Here is a 22,937-nt window from a genome sequence, read left to right as displayed (position 1 = left end):
TACTCATCAGCTAAATTTTATTGTTTTTTATATCTCTTGTACTCTCTCCAGTATTTACTCAATATAGCTATCAGTAATTTCACTTGATAAAGAAATATTCCTTATTAATATATTGGGAAACTTTCTAAAACATCCCATACATTTTTGTTTTGTTTTGTTTTTGTAGGCAGTGGGGGTTAAGTGACTTGCCCAGGGTCACACAGCTAGTAAATGTCAAGTATCTGAGGCCGGATTTGAACTCAGATACTCCTGAATCCAGGGCCGGTGCTTTAACCACTGAGCCATCTAGCTGCCCCCATCCCATACATTTTTTTTTTTTCATCCCATACATTTTTTAATGATTAAAACAAGTTAGTTATTCCTTACTAACAGAAATTCAATGAGGATCATCCCTAATTTAAAGAATTACGTGACAGATTAACTAATAAAAGTAAGAAGCTTTGTACTTAATGGGATCCTAGAGTATTGTGGATCAGTCTTATACCCAGCAGTTGACAGCCGTCACCAGTAGAACTCCTGGGCATCCCCTTCCCCTTTTTATGTGATGTAGCTTAGTCCAGCAAACTGGCAGTTTTTAACAATTGACAGACTTTCCTGACTCAAAAAACACTTTTCTCATGCTACCAGTTCCTAATAAAGATTTTATGATTCAGTCGTAAAATGAAGTGATTTGCCTTTGCACCAGAGAGCAATTTTTTTTGACATACACATAGTCTAGTCTTTTTTGGATTTCTGGTCATTTTCAGATGGGAGTTGGCTGCCAGGCAGCTCTGTATCAAGTACAGAGGAAGAAGCCCCCCACCCTGTTGCTAAGTAAGGACTGGGAGTTTCTGTTCCTTAGCTCTGTGTGCTGGATCTCTCTGACTGTTCAGATTATGATAACAAATTGTACTTGATGAGTGAAATTTTCTTGAAAAAAATTCAGGCGAGGAGCAAATGCAAAAAAACAGTATAGATTTAAAAGTAGAAGTGTAAAGTTTTCAAAGTTGGTAGAAAAGTTAACCTCAGAAATTTAGGGATTTTTCACTACAGAAATGACAATAAGACTTGAGTCAGAGGAGGGGCGGGGAGGAAATTAGTATTAGATTCTCTAGTGTGATATTTTTATTTTCATATTAAGTTTGTAACCATTTGATTTAGTACAAAGTATTAGTATTTTTATCAGGAACCATATTCCCTTTAATAAATGCTTTCGGGCAGCTAGGTGGCGCAGTGGATAGAGCACCAGCCCTGGAGTCAGGAGTACCTGAGTTCAAATCCAGCCTCAGACACTTAACACTTACTAACTGTGTGACCCTGGGCAAGTCACTTAACCCCAGTTGCCTCACTAGAAAAGAAAAAATAAATAAATGCTTTCTCAAGTGATTATATTACACTCAAGGACCAACTTTTTTATCCCCTATTGGGAAGTAGTTTTTTTGTGTGTCTTTTTAAAATGTGTATGAATGGGGGAGTGGAATATAGGATACATATGACAGTTTTCTAGAAACGTTTTGCATTTACAGTATTAAATGAAGGCTACCCATTTATTCAAGTAACTTTCTTTGTGAAAAATTTTTCTTTAGCATGTCAGTTGGGCAAGAAAAGAGCTCTCACTGTGGAAAAAGGCAGGGAGATTCTTTCATTCAACAAATATTTATGAAATACTTAAGGCATGTAAAGCTCCAAGTATAGGGAGGGGGCCACCAAGATGTACAACATGTTGTCTCTGCCCTTAGGGAGTTTATAAGTAGGGAAGAGACTCCAACAGAGAAATAGCTATAGTTTCTTTAAAAGCAGTGTTGTGTAGTAGATAGAAAGATGGCTGGAGAGTCAAGGAAAACCAATCTTTGCCTATTATGACTCTGTGACTCTGGGCAAGTGACTGAAACTCTCAGCTCTTAAGCAATTCTCAAAGACAAGACTTCATAAACTTTTTCCACTCGTGACCCCTTTTCATCTGAGAAATTTTTACATGACCCCTGGTATATAGGTATATAAAATAGGTATAGATAACTTTTTACTGTTTCCAAAGTTTTTTCGACCCCCACATTCAGTTACTCAACCCCATGGGATCGAGACCCACAGTTTAAGAAGCTTTGCTCTAAGACTATGAGCCAACAGAGAAGGCATTGGCCTGCACTGACAGAGGAAAGCCCTACATGTCTACCCTAGATCCCAAAGATGTCTTCCATGCCTGGAATGCCTTCCCTCCACCCCTCACCTCCCTGGCTTTCTTAAGGTCCCAGCCAAAACCCTATTTTCTCCGGGAAGTCTTTCCTGATCCCCTTTAACTCTAGTGCCTTCCCTTTGTTCATTATTTCAATATATCCTGTTTATAACTTGTATTTACATAATTGTTTACATATTGTCTCCCCATTAGACTGTGAGCTCCTTGAAAGCAGATGCTACCTCTTGTTGTTGGTTTTTGTTTTGTTTTGGTTTGGTTTTTGGCAGGGCAATGAAGGTTAAGTGACTTGCCCAGGGTGTCAAGTGTCTGAGTCTGGATTTGAACTCAGGTTCTCCTGAATCCAAGGCCAGTGCTTTATCCACCGCGCCACCTAGCTGCCCCTACCTCTTGTTTTTCTTGTATACCTGGTACTCTTCACAGGGCCTGGCACATAGTAGGCATTTAATAGATGTTTATTGACTGACTATGCCTATCTTTAAAGTTCACAAAGACATTGCCTCGCAACAGCCATGTAAAGTAGGTATTCCTAGACTATTTTAGTTTTTAAAATAGTGTCATAGGGATTTGTTTCCTTATAACTCCCTCATTGTTGATTGTTGGTATGTCAGAAGTAGTTAACTCAAAGTTTTGGGGGGGGCGGTTTCCCTGATTATTAGAGACTTTGAACAGTTTTTTCAACTGGGTTACTAAAAGTTTGTTTCTTTAAAAGACTCAGTTCATAGCTTTTGACCATTCATCTGTTGGGAATGTATTATCTTCATTTTACAGGTGAGAAAATGGGGCTTTAGAGAATATGTGACTCACCCATGGTCACAGAACCAGAAATATCAGAGGAAAGATTTTAACTCATGTTTCTTGATTCTCAGTCAATTACAACCTACTGGGATTGCATTTTTTTTTTTTGGTGAGGTTGGGGTTAAGTGACTTGCCCAGGGTCACATAGCTAGTAAGTGTTAAGTGTCTGAGGTCAAATTTGAACTCAAGTCCTCCTGAATCCAGGGTTGGTGCTTTATCTACTACACCACCTACCTGCCCCCAATTAATTTTTCTCTTGAAAGAAAAATGTGCACAGATTGTATATTACATGGCTCAATGAATTGTTCTTACTTAAGAAACTTCAGGTGGTTAAATTAACTGTATTTTTTTGTTTCTCTTCTAGGCAAAACCAAAGCTAATTGAGCCACTTGACTATGAAAATGTTATTGTCCAGAAGAAGACTCAAATCTTGAATGATGGTTTACGTGAGATGCTGCTGTTTCCTTATGATGACTTTCAGGTAACTTTTTATTTTTCCTCTCCTTTTAAATCATGTGATTGGTCTTTAGGGACAGGTGGTCAGGAGATAAGAACATTTGTTGCCTTTTAATTCAGGGATTTGAATTTAACCTCTTTCTACCAGCTGAATGTTTGGCGTTGGATTTTTTTCTTCATTTTTAAAGCTTCTTAGTAGCCATGAGAAAAAGAAAATGGCAGATGTATTTATAAGGCCCAGATAGTGGTACATTTCCAACCAGCCCTATGGGAATAGAGTTTATTAATAGTATAAATGTGGCAAACATAAATATACTTGTCCATAGGATTCTGAAGAGGCTGTGTGGAAAGAGCATTGATTCTGGAGTGAGAGCAATTGAGTTTAAATCCCTCCTTTTGTCATTTATCTACCTGTGTTACCTTGGGCAAGTCACTTAACCTCTGAGAAACAATTTACTCATCTATAAAATGTTGGGGCTGGATAGATTAGATGGCTTATAAGATCCCACTCCCTTCTAAATTTATGATGATATTAATAGAAAAACTATTACTAGGACATAGCATCTACATTGTAGGCCCTTAAAAATGATTTGACATTTGATTAATCAAAAGTTTCTAACAGAAAAACAGTCTGGAAAATTCTAGTTTCAAGTTCTTGTGTGATATACAGAAACATTAATGGATTTACAATCCAGGGGTTAGGGTGTTTAATAAAGAATAGAATTAAAGTATGTAAATAAGTTTTCCTGGTGTGGAAAAATCTTCAGGAACATGATTCACTGTTAATGGGAAAATTCTCCCAGAGAACTCTTTCTACTGGTACAATTTTTGAATTTATTATGAACTGGGATGTTTTGAAAACTATGGCACAAAATAATATCATATCAAAAAAACACCCAAGTGGAAACCTCAGAAATGACAGGTTCTTTTTGCCAATAAATTTGGCAAGGTTTGTGTTACATCTGCACAATAAAAACAGACTACTACAAATGATACTAAATGTTGACATATTTTTCCTGTAGAGGCCTTTGTGGAAGCTAAAGGTTATCTTGAAGTTCATTGAACATGACTGGAGAGAGAGAGAGAGAGAGAGAGAGAGAGAGAGAGAGAGAGAGAGACAGAGAGACAGAGAGACAGAGAGAGTCAGAGAGAGACAGAGAGACAGAGAGAGACAGAGACAGAGATTTTTAAAAAATATTGCAGCAAAATGGATTCTCTAGAAACCATTTTAATCTTGCAAATCCAGAGCACCAGGTTCTTTTTGTGAAGGGGCTATGATACAGATATTTAAGAAGCAAGAAGAATAAAACACATGCAGTATCATCTTTAACACCAGAGACATGGGACCCAGTTGTTAATGAACATTGCAGAACTAGGAAATTACATTTGCATTTTACATATTAACTACTCCTCTGGAGATATTGGGTTCCAGGAGTGGCTCTGGCAGAGACACAAAGCCTCCACCTTTTCTCACTAGAAATGGGTGGGTCGATAAGTGTTGTTTTTCTCATTTTCCTATTTTTCCTTGAAATAAGGGATATAGATTTCAACCTCAGTATTCAATTATAAGATAGGGAAGAAGGTCGGACCCTGGAATTTCACAAATGTAAGGAACTCCCTTGGTAAATTTTAGGTTGATTCTCCATTGAGGACATTGGGCCTGGACATGAGATTTCACTGGTGTACACGTTACTTCCTAGTGAGAAAATTGGGCACCTTCTCTTCAACCTACTGTTTTAGAGAGTTGGCTAAAGCACTGAGACATTTTGTGACATGCCCAGGGTCACACAACCAATATGTATGAGAAGCAGGATGGCTCCAGGGCCCATTTTCTATCCATGATGCCACACCTACTTATGAAAAAATGACAGAAATATATAGGGTCATAGGAAAATATGAGCAAGAATAGCTTATAATGAGGAGGTGGAGAGAGGTTGTGATCTGCCCCTATTCATGAGATTCTGCATCTTTCAAAGCATTAATGAATTCCTTTCAGCCTTAACTAAATTGTCATAGTAATTAAAGCTATTGAGTAGACAGGATATATAGCATGTTAGGATCGGCTTGTTTAGCCAACTACTTTTACTTGGGGTGATTTTTTTTTTGTTTTAATCCTAGAGGTAGGTCAAAGAAAGCAATTCACTTAAAATAGAAAAGGAAATGGATTGGCCAGTGAACCTCAAGGGGTCAGGAGGCTTTTGTTTCTACTGTGGCCTCAAGCTGCTTGCTGTTGTATGCATGATTGGGGCTAATTCAGCTGTACTGAATTAAATTTTCACTAATTAAACAGATGCTAGATGCTGTAAAGAATATAGAGATACACATTGTCCCTGCCAGATATGCTTAATTATTAAATCAAGGTATAAATTTGGGAGAGGATGAAATATACAGGGTAAGAATGACATGTATTTTTAATGAGGGATGGATAGGGCTTGACTTAGTTCTCATTACTCTAGACTTTAAGATGATCTGGTTGGACTTTAAATAGAAGGCAACATATCTCACTCATAAAGTGTGCATTAAAGTAGTGGCTGATCTAGTTATATGGGGATTTGTGTGGAAAATATCTGACAGTACAAAAGAATAAAAGGGGAACAAGAAAAATGCTTCACAAATCTAATCAGTAGATAAATAAATGTACACTAAAAAGAGGAAGAGGGGAGTTTTCATATTTGTCAGGACGTTTATAAGTTAATTCTCTTATTAGCACTGTCAAGGAATGGGGCACTAGGATCAGTCAAGCATTCTTATTGATAGAAAATTATCATATTGATGATGAAATATGTGAATAGCTGATTTTTAAGAATTAGTAAAAAAGGGGGGCAGCTAGGTGGTGCAGTGGATAAAGCACTGGCCCTGGATTCAGGAGGACTTGAGTTCAAATCCAGCCTCAGACACTTGTCACTAGCTGTGTGGCCGTGGGCAAGTCACTTAACCCTCATTGCCCTGAAAAAAAAAAAAAAGAAAGAAAAGAATTAGTAAAAAAAAAAAAGAAATGACTAAGTATGTGCCAAGTACCGTCCTAAGCCCTGGAGATGCAGACAAAGGTAAAAACACTCCCTGTCCTCAAAGATATCTCATACTGGGGAGAAAAATAGGCAAACAACTATATACATACATAATCTATACAGAGTAAATTAGGTTATCTCAGGCACTGGCAGTTCAGGGGGTCTGTTAAGGCATTTAAGGGAAAGGTCTCTTGCAAAAGGTGAATTTGAGGAGGAAAGAAGGGGGACCTCTCATTGAATGGCCTCAATATTTTTTAGTTAAATATAAGGTGAGGTCCTCAACAAATATGGTGGAGGTGCAGGGAGATACTTCATGAGAGATGAGAAGATTTGGAACAGCCACTATGGGTAATGGAATAGAAAATTCATTAGGAAAGAATAGAGTAATTGCCATGCTACAGTCCCTAGACCTAGGGAACCAGCATGGGTGACAATGAGCATAGAATAAATGAGGGAGTTCAAAGGCTCTGGCTTCTTTCAGTCTTGCCTCTGGAGTTCTTCAGCCTGGTTGAGATAAGATAATATATATTTGTAGTGGTTTGTGCTTTTCTCTAGTGCATTTTCTCCAATCACATGCAGCAGCACTTGAATAAGAACAAAGAAGCAGTTGGTTGGATTAATCCATGGTTGGGGTTTGTCAAGGCATGATCAGTGATATAGGACAAGAAGGTGAGTGATTTGAGAGGAGAGAATGATGTAAAGTTGGATTGGTTCAGTAAGGGGTTGAGATAGAGAGAAATATAGCCACTACAGGGTTGATGGCCTGGGAAAAACTGAGTGACGGAGAGAATGGACGCCACAAGGAGGACAAAGAACAGGGTTAGCATTTGTAAAACAGAAGGAAAGGTGGAATGATAAAAGATTATGATCAGATTAAAGGAATTTCAGAATCAGTAAATATCCATATGGAAATAGAACACCTGATGCCAAGAGTTAATTATGTGAGTTGAATCTTGAACTGGAAAGTTAGGATATTTGAAGGTATATCAGTATTGATGTTGAAGTCCCCTCATATGGGGGTAAGAATAGATGTGGAAAGGGGCATCTAGGTGGCATGGTGGATAGAGCACCGGCCCTGGATTCAGGAGGACTGAGTTCAAATCCGGCTTCAGACACTTGACACTTACTAGCTGTGTGACCCTGGGCAAGTCACTTAACCCCAATTGCCCCACAAAAAAAAAATAATAAAATAAATAAAAAGAATAGATGTGGAGAGAAGTTCCTGATTAATGGGAATGGAAGGACAAACTGGAAGCAAGGAGTATTCAGTCTCATCCACTCTGGCAAATATTTTTTTTTTTGGAGGGGGTGTTATGAGTGAAAGTGAAAGCAATACTAGAATGGGTGGTGAAGGAAGCAGTGTTATTAGGAGGAAGATGGGCTTTGGTAAGTTCTAGTTGATGGAGTGAGAAATGGAGAGTTTTAAGATGAAAAGAAATTTGTTAATTATGGTGCAGGAGTTTCAGAGGGCACAACAAAAGGGGTGAGAAGATCTGAAATTGAACATGGAAGAAGGTAAGGCAGATAGAGTTAAGGTGGTGGACGCTTGGGGATGAGCCATAATGGGGTTTTGCACCTTGGTAGCCCCAGGGCTTAAGAATCACTGTAATAAGCAGAGGGTGCTAACCATTGAGGAGTAAGTCCAGGTAAACTGTTAGTGGTTGGAGACAGGTCCAGTGAGGAAGGAACTTGATTAAATTTGCTCAGGGTGTTCTTTCTCTCTCTCTCTTATTTATTTTTTTTTTGAGGGGCAATGGGGGTTAAGTGACTTGCCCAGGGTCACATAGCTAGTAAGTGTCAAGTGTCTGAGGTCAAATTTGAACTCAAGTCCTCCTGAATCCAGGGCCGGTGTTTTGTCCACTGCACCACCTAGCTGCCCCCTCAGGGTCCTCTCTTAAGGAAAATGGGTATTGCTGTTGTACCTAATGGGACCCCTAGGAGGCCTGTCTTGACAGCAAACAGGGCTGGGGTCAGTAGAAGGCCCTAGCAGACAGCAGGTAGAAGGCCAGAGAATGCCCTGAAGGCTAAAGAAAGTGGGAGGTGGATGTTTGGGTCTTACCTAGCTGGAAAAAGTCCTGGGACAGGACCCATGGAATCCTGGAGTCTGGGGGCCAGACCTTGCCTGAGTCAGGCTTCCAGGGCCCTCGGCAGAACTCTAGATGCAGGATTGAAAGAAGCCAGAGTCTTTGAACTCCCTCATTTAGGCTGTGTTCATTGCTACTCTTAGTCCATCATTCAAATTTGAATACCATTTTCTTTCTTATTTGATTCAGAAGGAATTCACAAAGGTCATCATCATGGGCATCAGTTATCTTTGTTCTAGTAGTATTAATGGGGATTTCCACTTAGAGAATATCAGATAAGAGTATATTGTTATAGAGTATAGATCAGTGGGGATTAGATACCGGCTGAAGTAAAAGAGATAATACCTAGGTAGGTTGCAGAGTAATAAAAAAGTGTGTAGGGGGTGGGCAGCTAGGTGGTGCAGTGGATAGAGCCCCGGCCCTGGATTCAGGAGGACCTGAGTTCCAATCTGGCCTCAGACACTTGACACTTGCTAGCTGTGTGACCTTGGCCAAGTCACTTAACCTTCATTGCCCAGCAAAAAAAGAAAAGGGGGGGGGTGTAAATTTGCAGTCTGAGGTTCTGGGTTTGATTGTCTGCTCTGCTACTTACTGGTGTGACTTTAGTTGATTCACTTAAACTGGGCTTCATTTTACCCCATTTGTAAATTCAGGGAGTTATGTGAGATAATTGCTAAATTCCCTTCCAACTTTAAATGTATGATCTAATGACCCTTAGCTTTTTGAAGCAACTCATTTAAAAAAAAGAATTGTGTGATCTCATAATATGTGGTGGTTCTCACCTAAGAATTTTTATATCAGGAGCATTCCTAAATATTCCAGGTGGCAGAGATACTCCTTTGTCCTGATTGACTGAACATAGAATAGATTTGACGAGGTGAATTGTCAGCTGACGTGGAGAATCTTGATCAAAGCTGAATGTAGCAGCCAGGATTTTTACCTTTCAGTTTGCTTTCAAGGACATAGACTATTCTACTGTGCTTCAGACCACTGGTCTCAAATCTTACATCTTTTCTCTTGGAAGGACCTGTTACCAAATGATACCTTTTCACTTGGAATGAATTGAAGAGGTTGTTGATGATGATTCTTAGCCCTGCTCATTTCTTTGTTTCTTTGTTTCTTTCTTTATTAATATATCAATTTATTAATGAATTAATTTATTTATTTGCTTATTCATTCATTTGTTTACTTGTTTGTTTTTGTGTTACAGATTTATTTTATTTTCAATTCATGGAACAAAATAAGCATTTGCATAACACAGTACAACAAAAAAAAATTATTTCATACAAAACTGCATATCTACCACTCACAACCTCAGTAATCAGTCATATGGCCCCCTGCATCATACTTGTCTGTTTCTTATATATTGGGCCATCATAGATGTTTGATAATAGCTACGCATGCAAAGTTGACAAGCTTAGTTATAATGTAGTTATAATAGAGAGACCATATAAAGATGGATTTAGGTTTGAATGACTTTAGGGATGCCACTTAGGAATTTAAAATTGGACTGTAATACCCTGGATAAACTAAGAGGGAATAGAATATCACATATTTTAGCCTGAGGATGATTTTGAGCTTTTAATAAAAAGGAGGATGCTTCTTTGAGATTTCTGTACTATATATATATATATGTAAATATGCATACAGTATGTCACAAATATGTGTGAATTCACTTGTTGATGAATGTATTGCTTATATGTCCTGTCACTTTTATGGTACTTCATGATGCCTTTATTAATATAAAAAATATTGGCAAGAGGACTCCATGGAGAGATGAAGTGTAGACTAAAGATTATTGGAGATTATTGGAGACCCCTGTAGAATATTCATTCACATTTGGAAACATTTAAGTACAGATGGATACTTACATTCTCTTAGCATTGTATAGAAAAATGTGGCTAACCCATTTCCCTTTAAATAACATCCTGATTTTTATTTTTCCTCTAGTTCTTTTCCTTTTCTACTTACATGAGACTGATAATGATCTAAAAACTACTGACCCAAAGAGGAAGCCAAACCCTGTTACTCACAAAGGGCCTGGAAGTTCCCAATCACGATTCCCATCTGTCCCTTTGAAAAGAAAATTAGCAGTAGTGCTATTGTATATGAATGTTATGATATAGTGTTCAGAAAAATTTCTGTGCTTGCCTTTCACTATTTTATTGAAAAGTGTTGGGTGTTTTTAAAAAATTCCTAGAAGTTTCTTTCTGGGAGTTCAGTAGTCTACAATATAACTTTCAATAACTATTGTGGTTTCTAGGATATTAGTCAATGTTCAAGATTGAACACATCCCAAAATCCTGGGAAAAAGTTTCCGAGTTGAAATTTGCCACTAAATTATTTTAGGTTCCTAGGTCCAAAAGCTGGAGAGGGCCTTAGAAACAATTTAGTTCAACTCCCACATTTTGAGGCTCAGAGAATTAAACGGTTTCAGTTCATGGTCATACAGGTAGGAAGGGGCAGAGTCTAAATCTGAACCCAAGACTATGAATCCAGTGTTCTAAGCATTATTCCACATTATCTTTCTCATGAGACTATTTATATTACTTTATTTTAGATGACACTTTTTATAGAAGATGATATTCTGATTTTGGAAAATAGTCTTTCTTTAAAGTAGAGACTAAATAAAACCATGAAGAAGAATCCACTTTTTTCATAACTCATTGAGATGAAATAAAACTATGTATAAGGCAGCTTTACAATTGAAGAAAATTGACCAACTGCAAGTGTTACAAAACCATCCGCCCTCCCTAATGAAGTTCAACAAATCTCTATATTAAATGGAAATAAAGCACCATGGGATTGTGGGAAAAGCCCTGGACTTAGACATCATAGGACTTTAATTCAGATCTTAGCTCTGTCATTTACTAACCTGTGTGACCTTGCACATTGGACCCAACTTCTTTGGGTCTCAGTTTCTCTATCTTTAATATGAAAATGTTAGATTTTCTAACATCTAAGGTTCATTTCATCTGTAGAAATGTGATCCTATTAAAGTATTCATCTTTAGATGACAAGTACAAGCTATTTCTTATGTTGAGTAAGTAGGTAAATGGCTATTTCTTTTTATTTTTTAAGATAATTTTTATTGACATCTGTTTTTATAATCACTGACACTTCCCAATGAATCTCCCTTCAAGAGTAATCCTTTATAATGAATTTAAAAATAAAAATAATAAACAGTTGAGCAAAATCAATTAACACATTGAAAAAATCGTGTTCTAGGTGGTAGAGTGGATAGACTGCTAGGCCCGGAGTCAGAAAGACTCATCATCCTGAGTTCAAATCTGACCTCAGACACTTATTAGCTGTGTGACCTTGGGCAAGTCACTTAACTCTATTTGCCTCAGTTTCCTTATCCCTAAAATGACCTGGAGATAGAAATGGCAAAGTCCTCCAGTATCTTTGCCAAGAAAACCTCAAATATGATCATGAAGAGTAGGACATGACTGAAAAAAAGACTAAGCAACAAAACCAACATTCTTCTTCCCTCCCCTCCCCCCTCCATAACCTCAAAAAGGAGATATGAATGGCTGCTTCCAAGACTTCTCATAAACTCTTCCATGTGATGAGGAGTGAATCTAAAGTAAACAACTTGAGAAGTATCCTTCTTTTCATTGGAGATGAAGCAGGAAAAGAGAAATATGTTTGTGACTCTTGGAATTTTTAGGGACTTGAATGTTTTATCTACTCTTTAGATAAGGTGAATAACTGAAATCAGTGGTCCAAGCAGAGAATCAGCATTGGCCTGTTTTAAATCACTACTATCAGCCTAGACTTAAGGAAGGGAGGAGCAGGATGATGTGATAGCAAAAATGTTTCTGAGCAAAGATTCCAGACCAACAGCAACAGACATCTCTTGAGGAATATCCCCATCCTTTGTATTTTGGGTCTTTTGCCATGTGAAGATCATTGAGATCATAGATTTAAAGAAGGAATTCTTAATCTTTTTTTTTTCCTATCATGGGTCCCTTTGACAGAAGTATTGTACTTTTCTCAATGACACTAATCACATAATGCTTTTTAATAGTTATTCTTGTACATGTCATCTTGTCTGGCGGACCGCAAGTTCCTTTAGGACAGGAATCATGTATTTGTTTATCTTGGTAATCCCTGGTGCAGGGTCTTACACAGGCTTTCTTTAAAGCCTTTGTTTATACATTTTCTTCATTTCCCAATATGCTCCTCCACCTAACCCACTTAAAGAGCCATCCCTTAAAAGAAAGAAAATATAGATTGGGGGAAAAACAATTCGTCAGAACTAACCAACACATCCATCCAGTTTGACAAGTATATGTTGTGTTCCATCTCCATAGTACTTCACTTTGCAAAGAAAGGAGGGAGTTGAGTTCTTGTATCTCATCCATAACATTCCTATATCACAATGTCGATGGCCATCTCTGTAGTAGCCCTTTAAGGAATATTTGTTCAATGGACGGAAGAATTTGGGAATCATTCATGTACAGATTGCTGTAGTAGTTATGACATATATCTTCCCAAAGGAGAAGGTATATAGAGAGAAGAATAAGAAACACAATATGTGAGGTCACTAAGCAGTGTCACTTTACTTTTCTTTAAAAATAAGTTGTTGAGGGGCAGCTAGGTGGCGCAGTGGATAGAGCGCTGGCCCTGGATTCAGGAGGACCTGAGTTCAAATCCGACCTCAGACACTTAACACTTTATTAGCTGAGTGACCCTGGGCAAGCCACTTAACCCCAATTGCCCTGCCAAAAAAAAAAAAAAAGTTGTTGAGGGGCAGCTAGGTGGTGCGGTGGATAGAGCACTGGCCCTGGATTCAGGAGGACCTGAGTTTAAATCTAGCCTCAGACACTTAATACTTACTAGCTGTGTGACCCTGGGCAAGTCATTTAACCCCAATTGCCTCACACACAAAACTTTTTTTTTTAAGTTGTTGAGGGGGCAGCTAGGTGGTATACCAGCCCTGGATTCAGGAGGACCTGAGTTCAAATCCGGCCTCAGACACTTGACACTTACTAGCTGTGTGACCCTGGGCAAGTCACTTAACCCTCATTGCCCTACCCCCCCCAAAAAAAAAAGTTGTTGAAAAACCATTTCCCTAGGGGAAAAAAAAGTTGTTGATTCAAAGATAACATGCTAATTTCTATTATTACTAAATACTCTTAAAAAAAAATAATGCTAAAATGCTTTGAAAAATAACAGCTCCTATTCCTTTCTTATAATGGTTCCATGATCAAGCCTAGATATACTGCTTGGGGACTGATGGTTACCTAGTCTTATCGGAATAATATTGTTGAATAAATGCATGAGTCATTGAAGAGAGAACTCAGAACTTGTGGTCCTTGGGCTTCACAAGGAAATGAGTTGAGAAGGAACTGTGCATCTGTTTTGTATTTGATATGTTTGAGATAAGATTTTTGGATGCCATCCAAGATGTTGAAATGTAGCTTTGAACATACTGAAGCAATGCTGATAAACAAAGAGACAGATGAGGAAGAATTCTCCATATAGGATATATGGGGACGTGTATCTTCTTACAGTGGGACGTAACATCTAAATTCATTGATAGATTACAATGCTGATGTGAGTAGCAGACCCGAGGTGTCAGATTCAAATAGAATCAGATCCGTGTAGCCTACATATTGACGTAGAAAACCACATATTAATATTATCTGTTTTTATTGCCTTTTAATTTATTTCATTAAACATTTCTCAATTACATTTTAATCTGATTGGAGCCGCACTCAGGAATTTTGCCCCAGTCAGCCATTAGTCTGACGCCTCTGCTGTAGACTGTTTCTCTAGACTCAAATACACCCAGGATATGAATCTTGGAGTCCCTTCAATAATGATTACTTTCTACGCTTTCTGTGGCTCACATATGCCCTTTCTTCTGGTGACTCTAAGGGAATATTATAAGCAGTTTTGTTTTTAGCTCTTTCCTAGGGGTACTCATTTTCTCTATGAGTTTGAATTTAAAGCAGTTTTATTTTAAGGCCTTAGAAAGAACAAATATGGAGACTAACTTGGATTTCCTTAGCAAGAAAATAGCTAATTAATCCTCATTTCCTGATGAGGACTATTTCTCGTCCCTCTTTCCTCAGAACTATTTAGTTGTAGTCCACTAAAAAAAAAAATCTGGGGACCATTACTGTAGAAATTGCAATTCCCCTGCCCCCTGTACCCACCCATAGGGGCCAACACTTATTCTTCCTTAGCATCTGGTGCTAACATATCCTGGCTCTTAGCCACTCTGACTATCTCCCATTGCAATCATATTTTCCATTTTTTTTTTTTTTTGCAGTTCCTGACTTGCCTCAGGCTCTCCTAGCAGGTATCAGGGCAGCAGCCGTGGCCCTCACCCACTGCCAACAGCTGGTCTACCTCATTGCCATCATCTTTCAGTTTTTTGTGCTCCCTGTGCAGCTTCTCACCAGAAATCCCTAATCGATGCTTTCTGTGTGCCCCAGAGGTTTCTTTTGTTCATTCTTGTACCTTACCTTATAGAGGGATAGAGGGAAGGAAGAAGAAGGAAAAAAGGAGTAATGGCCCGCCGGTGGGCTGCTGTTGTCTTACACACATACTAGCTATGTGAAAATAATGGTGCTGATTTCATATTAAAAAACCATAAGTCAAGTCAACAATTATTTATTAAGTACCTACTCTCTGCTGAGCACCAGGGAACAAAGAAAGACACAAAAGCAATTCCCGCCCTCCAGGAACTCATTGTCTAATTGGGGAGACCACATGCAAACATCTATGTACAGACAAAATTTACACAATATAAAGAAGAAATCATTACATAGGAAAGTCACTAGGCTTCTTGTAGAAGGCAGGATTTTTAGCTGGTACTTGTAGAAAGTCAGAGAAGCCATGAGGTAGAGATGAGGAAGGGGAGAATTCCAGGTATGGGGGAAAGTTAGAGAAAATGCTCCTAGTTGGGAGAGGAAATATCTTGTGCAAGGAGCAGCCAAGCTTCCTGAAGAGTCCATGGAGATAAGTGAGTTGTAAGAAGACTAGAAGGGCAAGAAGGGGCCAGGTTAGGAAGGGCTTTATTTAAAAGTTTTGTGGGGGGGCAGCCTGGTGGCGCAGTGGATAAAGCACTGGCCCTGGATTCAGGAGGACCTTGAGTTCAAATCTGGCCTCAGACACTTGACACTTACTAGCTGTGTGACCCTGGGCAAATCACTTAACCCTCATTTCCCTGCAATAAATGAATGAATGAATGAATGAATGAATGAATGAATGAATGAATGAATGGATAGATAGATAAAGAAATAAAAGCGTCTTTTTAAAAAGGCTTTATTTAAAAGACTTAACATTTGTTCTTGGAAGGTAATATGAACCATTGTAGGTCATTGAATAGGGGGAATGGCAGTAAGACCTGCTTTAGGAAGATCCATTTGACAAAAAAAAAAAAATGACAAATTATGGAAGGAAGACTGGACTGTAAGTTAGAAGGACTGAGTTTTTGAGTATTAGCTCTGACACTGACCACTAGCACTGTAACCTTAGGCAATTCAGTGAAGTCTCTGAACCCGAGCTTCCTTAGTTATAAAACAGGGAATAAGAAGAATGTGCAGCTTCCTTTCTCATAGTGTTGTTTGGAGGGTCCAATGAGGTAATACATATAAATGTACTTTGTGTACTGTCTAGCTCTTAACATATGTAAAAGGGTACTTTTCATGCTGTCAGCCTCAGACATAAAACATGGAAATGACATTTTAAACAAAGACAAAACTGCCCCTTGCAGATAAGCAGAGTACCAAAGGAAAGAATGAAAAAAGCATTTATTGGATACTTACTGGGTGTTAAAATCTGGTAACACAAATAAAAAAACAGTTCCTACCTTCAAGAAACTTACATTCTGACTGGGGAAAACAACTTAGTAAGGGAGTGGTAGCCAAGGAGGAGCTATTTGGTTAAAATAGTTACTGAAGGGGCAGCTAGGTGGCACAATGGATAGAGCACCGGCCCTGGATTCAGGATAACATGAGTTCAAATCCAGCCTCAGACACTTGACACTTACTAGCTGTGTGACCCTGGGCAAGTCACTTAACCCTCATTGCTCTGCCAAAAAAAAATGTCAGGGAAAAAAAAAGTTACTGGGATAGTAACATGGGAGTGGATTGACACATTCCACCAGAAATCATCATTATTGTCACGATTATTTGTATAACACTTTAAGGTTTGCAAAATGCTTACAAAGATTATTACATTTTATCCCTACAACAACCCTAAGAAATATATGCTATTATCATCCCCTTTTCTTTTTGGGGGGAGGGGGGCAGGGCAGTGAGGGCTAAGTGACTTGCCCAGGGTCACACCGCTAGTAAGTGTCAAGTGTCTGAAGCTGGATTTAAACTCAGGTCCTTCTGAATCTAGGGCCAATGCTTTATCTGCTGTGCCACCTAGCTGCTTCCCTTTTTCTAAATGAAGAAACTGAGGTAGGGGTTAAGTGACTTGCCCAGGGTCACACAGCTAATAAGTGTCAAGTGTCTGAAGCTGGATTTAAACTCAGGTCCTTCTGAATCTAGGGCCAATGCTTTATCTGCTGTGCCACCTAGCTGCTTCCCTTTTTCTAAATGAAGAAACTGAGGTAGGGGTTAAATGACTTGCCCAGGGTCACACAGCTAATAAGTGTCTGACGTCACATTTGAATTCAGGTCTCTCTGACTCCATGTCAGAAGGGGAGAGGGGAAAAAGGAAGAAGAAAGGCGTATATCCAATCTCCTCATGTCCATGGCAACAGGTAGAATAGAAGCAGTTTTTTGGCATAATAATTTTTATTGTTGTTTATGAAACTTTGTGGTTGAAAAGCATCCAATGTTTTGCTTGGCCCCACAGGGCAGGACTAGGATCAGTGTGGGTGTGTCGAGCTAAGTCAACGCCAAGGTCCTTTCTAGTGTTGGGCCCTGATCCTGAGTCAGAGATGACTTTTAGTTTTTAAAGGAAAAAACTTCATAATAAGTGGGACTGTACAAAAATGGAATAGTTAACTCATCTAGTTTTTGTGATGATCTAAGGAAATCGTATCTGTGAAGCACTTGTCAAACATTAAAGCACTCTGTAAATATTAGCTGTTGTTATTATTATCATAATCCTTTCTGGAGGTTTTCAAATGGAAATTGGTTAATCACTTGTCATGAGTCTGAATGACCCCTTTTGGGGGATTTTGTAGCTGATGTTCCAGGAGATATCTTGGAGAGATCAGTCTCCTTCCATCTTTGTCATTCTGTGATTCATTCATCTTTATGACATACCCTAAAGGCCTGGTTGTAAGGGTAATGAAAATATTATTCTTTGTTTAATCAGTTCCTGTGAAAGAACTAGAAAAAGAATGGAATCAGCAGCCAGGTTAGCATAATAGAGAGCAAGGATACTCATTTCCTCCTTGTAACCTTAACAATATTCTCACAGCAGAAGGGCCAGTTTCTCTATTTCATTCCCTACTTCTGTCTGTAATATATGCATTTAGGTTTAGTACTTCTTAGCATAGTGGAAAGAGCACCACCTCTAGAGAGTCAGAGGATCTGGGTTCAAATCCTGTTTCTGACAGTTCTTGGCCTCCATTTCCTTATCTGTAAAATGAATGAGTTGGATGGCCTCTGAGGTCCCTTCCATCTCTAGATCAATAATCCTATGAACTCAACAATATGAATTTTTCTACCTGGATCAATTTCTTACTGATGGAGGAAGCTAAAAGGGGTTAACTGAAGCTTGACTCCTTATTAATAGTACCTAAAAGGGTTAACAAAAAAACTAAGGTAACCAAAAGGGTTTGTGTCTATTAACCCTTAGTATCAATAGAGACAGTAACTAGGGACCATTAACCATTAATAGCCATTAATATTCCTAAATGACAGGACACCTAGAAACCAGATCTTAAGTAAAGAGATGTCAAAAACACAGAGACCCCTCTGGGTCCGACATGTTTAAGCATGCTCTTGTGAACATGCTCAGAGAAAGCCAAATGTATCCTTAGGTTCACCTTATGATGTGTAAACCCCCAAAACACACCTCCAAGGAAAAAGGTACCTGCCTCAGAGGTTGTCTTAAGACCCCAGGAAGTCCAAATTAGAATAAGACCTCCCATGAACCTCCCACAAGGAGGAGATGAAGATAATGAGGAGATAACCTATTTTTTCTCACTGTATATATGTGTGTGTGTGTGTGTGTGTGTGTGTGTGTGTGTGTGTGTATATGTATATGTGTATGTGTATATATATGTATATATATACATATATTATAACCATTTCCTTTCTCTATTTGAGATACCTCCCTAGTGCTCTCCCTGTGGTTATCAGTGTTTTAATAAAACTTGGGAAACTGAGTCATTGAGTCTTGTAATTCTTTGGGATGCCTCATGATCAATTTGATCAATGAAACCCACTCCCCACATCATTACCTTTTTGGGGGGGGGTGAGGCAATTGGGGTTAAGTGACTTGCCTAGGGCCACACAGCTAGTAAGTGTTAAGTGTCTGAGGCCGGATTTGAACTCAGGTCCTCCTGACTCCAGGGTCGGTGCTCTATCCACTGCGCCACCTAGCTGCCCCCCCCACGTCATTACCTTTAATAATTTTATTAGTCCTTTGAGAAAAATCTTAATCCATCCCTTTAGGAACATACATAAAATCCTTTCTTTGTGCCATACCCTTTGTTAATCCTTTCTTTAGTTATTGCTTGTTTTTGTTTTTAAACAAGCAAATTAATTTTCTCCTAAATGTTCAGGAAACTGATTCCCTTTAAAAAAAAAAAAAGAATTCTCTGCAATTGTTAGACCAGTCTAGATGGAGCTTGCCAAAATGTCAGCTTTACTTGGAGATGTGGGGAACGCCCTTTGTGAATGTTTGTTTTCTAGTCTAGCTGGGTTCTGATCATTTCAAAAGCAAACCATATATTATGAAACAAATGAACCTTCCAGATTACTGGGGATGGTTCCATCACTACTCCGTTCAATACGGTAGGATAAAGTTCCCAGAGTTTTGTAGTAATAGTGTTTGATATTGCACTCAGCACAAGACATTGAAGGTACAGTGAGATTTTTCCAAGAAAATATTTCCAAGAAATATTATAGGGATATGGCTGTATAGACACTTGAGACAGAACCATGTGAGTTGGCACAAGACCAGTCTAGACAGTAGAGAGCTGTTGATATTCCTATATCCAAAAGAGTGGTTTTAAAGTGGAGTTCATTTCAGTAAAGAAAAACTTTACCCAATGGGCAAAACTGAGCACTGTCAGAGGTTTGTCTTGCTGGCTTCATGAAGGAGAATCTGGAAAGAAACTTTCCTCTGGCTACCTCTTGTTGTGACCATCTTTGGTTCTCACCCACTGCCCTCTTTCAGATCCTCTGTTCTCTCTGGTCTGGTCTTAGAGTGCCACCATGACATCTGACCCCTAGGGGTTTTCAGCCATTTTTTGGCCTCTTTTCTTATCTAGCGTTAATCAATGAATGGGTATTGCCTCAGACAGACTGAGACCTGGGAAATACCTTAGCTTAAAAAGGCCAAGGTCTCCCACTGCATCTGATGCCATCTTGCCACTGGACCCAGAGGAGAGAGTGAGGCTGGTAACTCTGCACAGTCCTGCCTCACTTAAATCCAATTCATTGTAAATCATAATATCATCTTCCTGATATCATTGATCCTCCGTGAGAATGAAGGACAAACAACAACAACAGCAAAGTATGCAGGCAATATACATTTCTTCCTTGGACAAACCAATAGCTTAAATTAATTATTTTACTAAGAGACCAAGGAAAACAAAATAAAGAAACAGAAAGGAAGGAATAAACATTTATATAGCACCTACTGTGTGCCAAATGCTGTGATAAGTGCTTTCTACAAACATTATTGCATTCGATCCTCATAACAACCTTGTTAGGTCGGTGTTGTCATCACTATTTTACAATTGAGGAAGCTGGGGCACATAGAGGTTATAAAAAAAACTTGCCCAGTATCACACAGTTGGTAAGTGTCTGAGGCCAGAATGGAACTTAGGAAGATAAGTCTTCCAGTCTCCAGGCAGTGCCATCTCACCACCCAGCAAATTTTTCTGGTCAATCAAAACAGATCCATGTATTGGCCATATCTAAGGACGCATTGTTTCTCATTCTGTATCTCTGTATCTCTAGTATATCACTCCTTTGCCAAACATGGGGAGATGTGTATGAACAAATGCAAAGTTGACTATTATTGAAATGCTAACTTTTTAAAGAAAAAAACTATTTTAAACCAAAGGAGAATTGAAACTGTGGTGTCTACAATATTCCATATGAATCTGAAAAGAGTAACAGGATTTGGAGTCAGGAAAACTAGGTTCTGACACTAGTTGTTTGAGTACAGAGAAGACATTGAATTTCTCTGAGCTTTTGTGGTTTCAGATCATTTAGTTAGGTCAATGTTTCCACTACCTGCCTTAGGGTTGTTGTGAAGAAAAAATTGTTAATTCTAAAACATTGTATTTTTAAATATCATTAATTTTTTGTTAATCCCTTGTTGCTTTCTTTAAAGGGCGAGGGAGGCATCGAATGTAGAAATGTAGTCACATCTCTTTTAGAGACAAATATAGGCACATTTCTTTTGGTAGTTTTTGTGGTCCACAAATATTTTGGACTTATTTGATGGTACTTCTGAGAGGATTTCTAGCTTTGATACTGACTTGTTCTTTAAATGATTTTTTTCTTTTAAACCCAGTATGCCAGTGGAGTTAACTCTAGCTCAGTGATTTCTAAGCTCACCTTTTAGAATTAAATATGTTCTCAAAAGATTCCAGAGCACCACTTCTAGGAATAACTACTATAAAAGCACTTCCTGTCTCAATCCTACAGTAAATCTGGTCACGTCTAAACAAAAACCACATCCTTCTCTGATAAAATATGAGCCATGTCATAGAGTAGCTTAAACCAATATTTGGAATCCCATTATCATGAAATTTATATTATTCTTTACACACCTTAATCTTGAAGTTCAAATATAAACTCCCTTGATATTTAAAGCCGTTTACAACCTGTCCCAAACTGCCTTTTCAATTTTCTTGTACATTACTAACCTCCATGCAAACTGTGTTCCAGATACCTGGCCTCCTCCTCTCATTTATTTATATGTTTATTCATCTATCTATCCATCCATTCATCCATCCATCTATCCATTAATTCGTTTGTTTACTTATTTGTTCATTCATTCATTCATTCGTTTGTTCATTTATTTATCTATTTATTTATTATTTATTTGTTTATTTATTCTTTCTTGTTTAAGAAAGCCCTCCTTTCTTAGTAGCTCCATCTACTAGTACCTGCTCCTCAAAATCACCTGTCAGATGTCTTGTATATACCTATGTCTGAACATACTTTCTTCCTTGACAGGACTGTAAGCTCTTTGAAGCAAGAGACTTTTTTTCACCTTTTGTCTTGTCTCTCCAGCACCTCGCAAAGTGTTGGTCATGGAGTAGGTATTTTATAAATAATTGTTGATTTGAGCTATTTCTGGAGCTTTCATCTCTAGCAGTTTTGCTTCAGGTTTTAAGATTATAAAGTTTAAAAATTCAGATTAGCGGATATGAATGTATTCAAAATGCATTTGGCACCTACTATGTTCAGAGATTTGTGCTAGGAGAGACGCAGAGATGAAAATTTATGTGCTAAAGAAATGTATCTACTTTTAAATGGATGAAAATGACTATTTAAATTCTAGCTCCTTTAAAAAATTTCTGAGTAGGAAGACGGGGCTTTGAATTTCCAGCCAGCAGCAAAAACATATTTAGAACCCTTCAGAAAATCAACATGTCATCCTCAATCAAGATGACAGAACATCTTACCAGTTTTAAATGAAAGATTCCCTTTAATATTTGAGTGTTTTGTTTTTGAGGTGGTTGTACTTTTTGACAACATCTACTTCTCATCCTTGTTTTTATTTCCTCTCTAAAGAGTCCTGGGAAAGTATCACCTGGGAAAGTCAGGAGATGACAAGACCCTGTGACAATGATTTAAGGAAAACATAGCAGCTAGTTTCCTTGAAGGGCTCCTTCCTTGGGGAAGAATAGGTCTGAGAATCCTTCTTCTGGTCCCATGAAATTGAAGAGATGTTATAAAAACACAATGGTTGGGGGCAGCTAGGTGGTGCAGTGGATAAAGCACTGGCCCTGGATTCAGGAGTTCCTGAGTTCAAATCCGGCCTCAGACACTTGACACTTACTGGCTGTGTGACCCTGGGCAAGTCACTTAACCCCCCATTGCCCCACAAAAAAAACAAAAACAAAAAAACAAAAACACAATGGTTTACATAATTCTGGGTGTTCAAAATCAAATAGGATGGGAATAAATAGCAGGATATGCCGATATTTAGGATTTCAGCACTTCCTAAAGTAGAGAAAGTTTCTTTAATAATCTCCCCTCCAATTGAGATGAATAATAATGAGAGACAGTGTCATGAATAAAGTGT

General features: G+C 38.4%; 1 protein-coding gene across 30 annotated transcripts in view; it reads left to right on the top strand.

Annotated features, from left to right (window-relative positions):
* Window positions 1-22,937, top strand: part of DOCK9 (dedicator of cytokinesis 9) — a 366,360-nt gene that overhangs the window by 178,137 nt on the left and 165,286 nt on the right. For all 30 annotated transcript variants that reach the window (XM_043997744.1, XM_043997733.1, XM_043997738.1 and 27 more), the window contains exon 2: window positions 3,330-3,446. In XM_043997744.1, the coding sequence (XP_043853679.1) occupies window positions 3,330-3,446 (117 nt within the window). The remainder of the gene's footprint in view (window positions 1-3,329; window positions 3,447-22,937) is intronic.

Source organism: Dromiciops gliroides, chromosome 3 (assembly GCF_019393635.1).
Source record: "Dromiciops gliroides isolate mDroGli1 chromosome 3, mDroGli1.pri, whole genome shotgun sequence".
NCBI lineage: Eukaryota > Metazoa > Chordata > Mammalia > Microbiotheria > Microbiotheriidae > Dromiciops > Dromiciops gliroides.
Note: the sequence above shows the minus strand (reverse complement) of the source record. Positions and strands in the feature narration are given on the sequence as shown.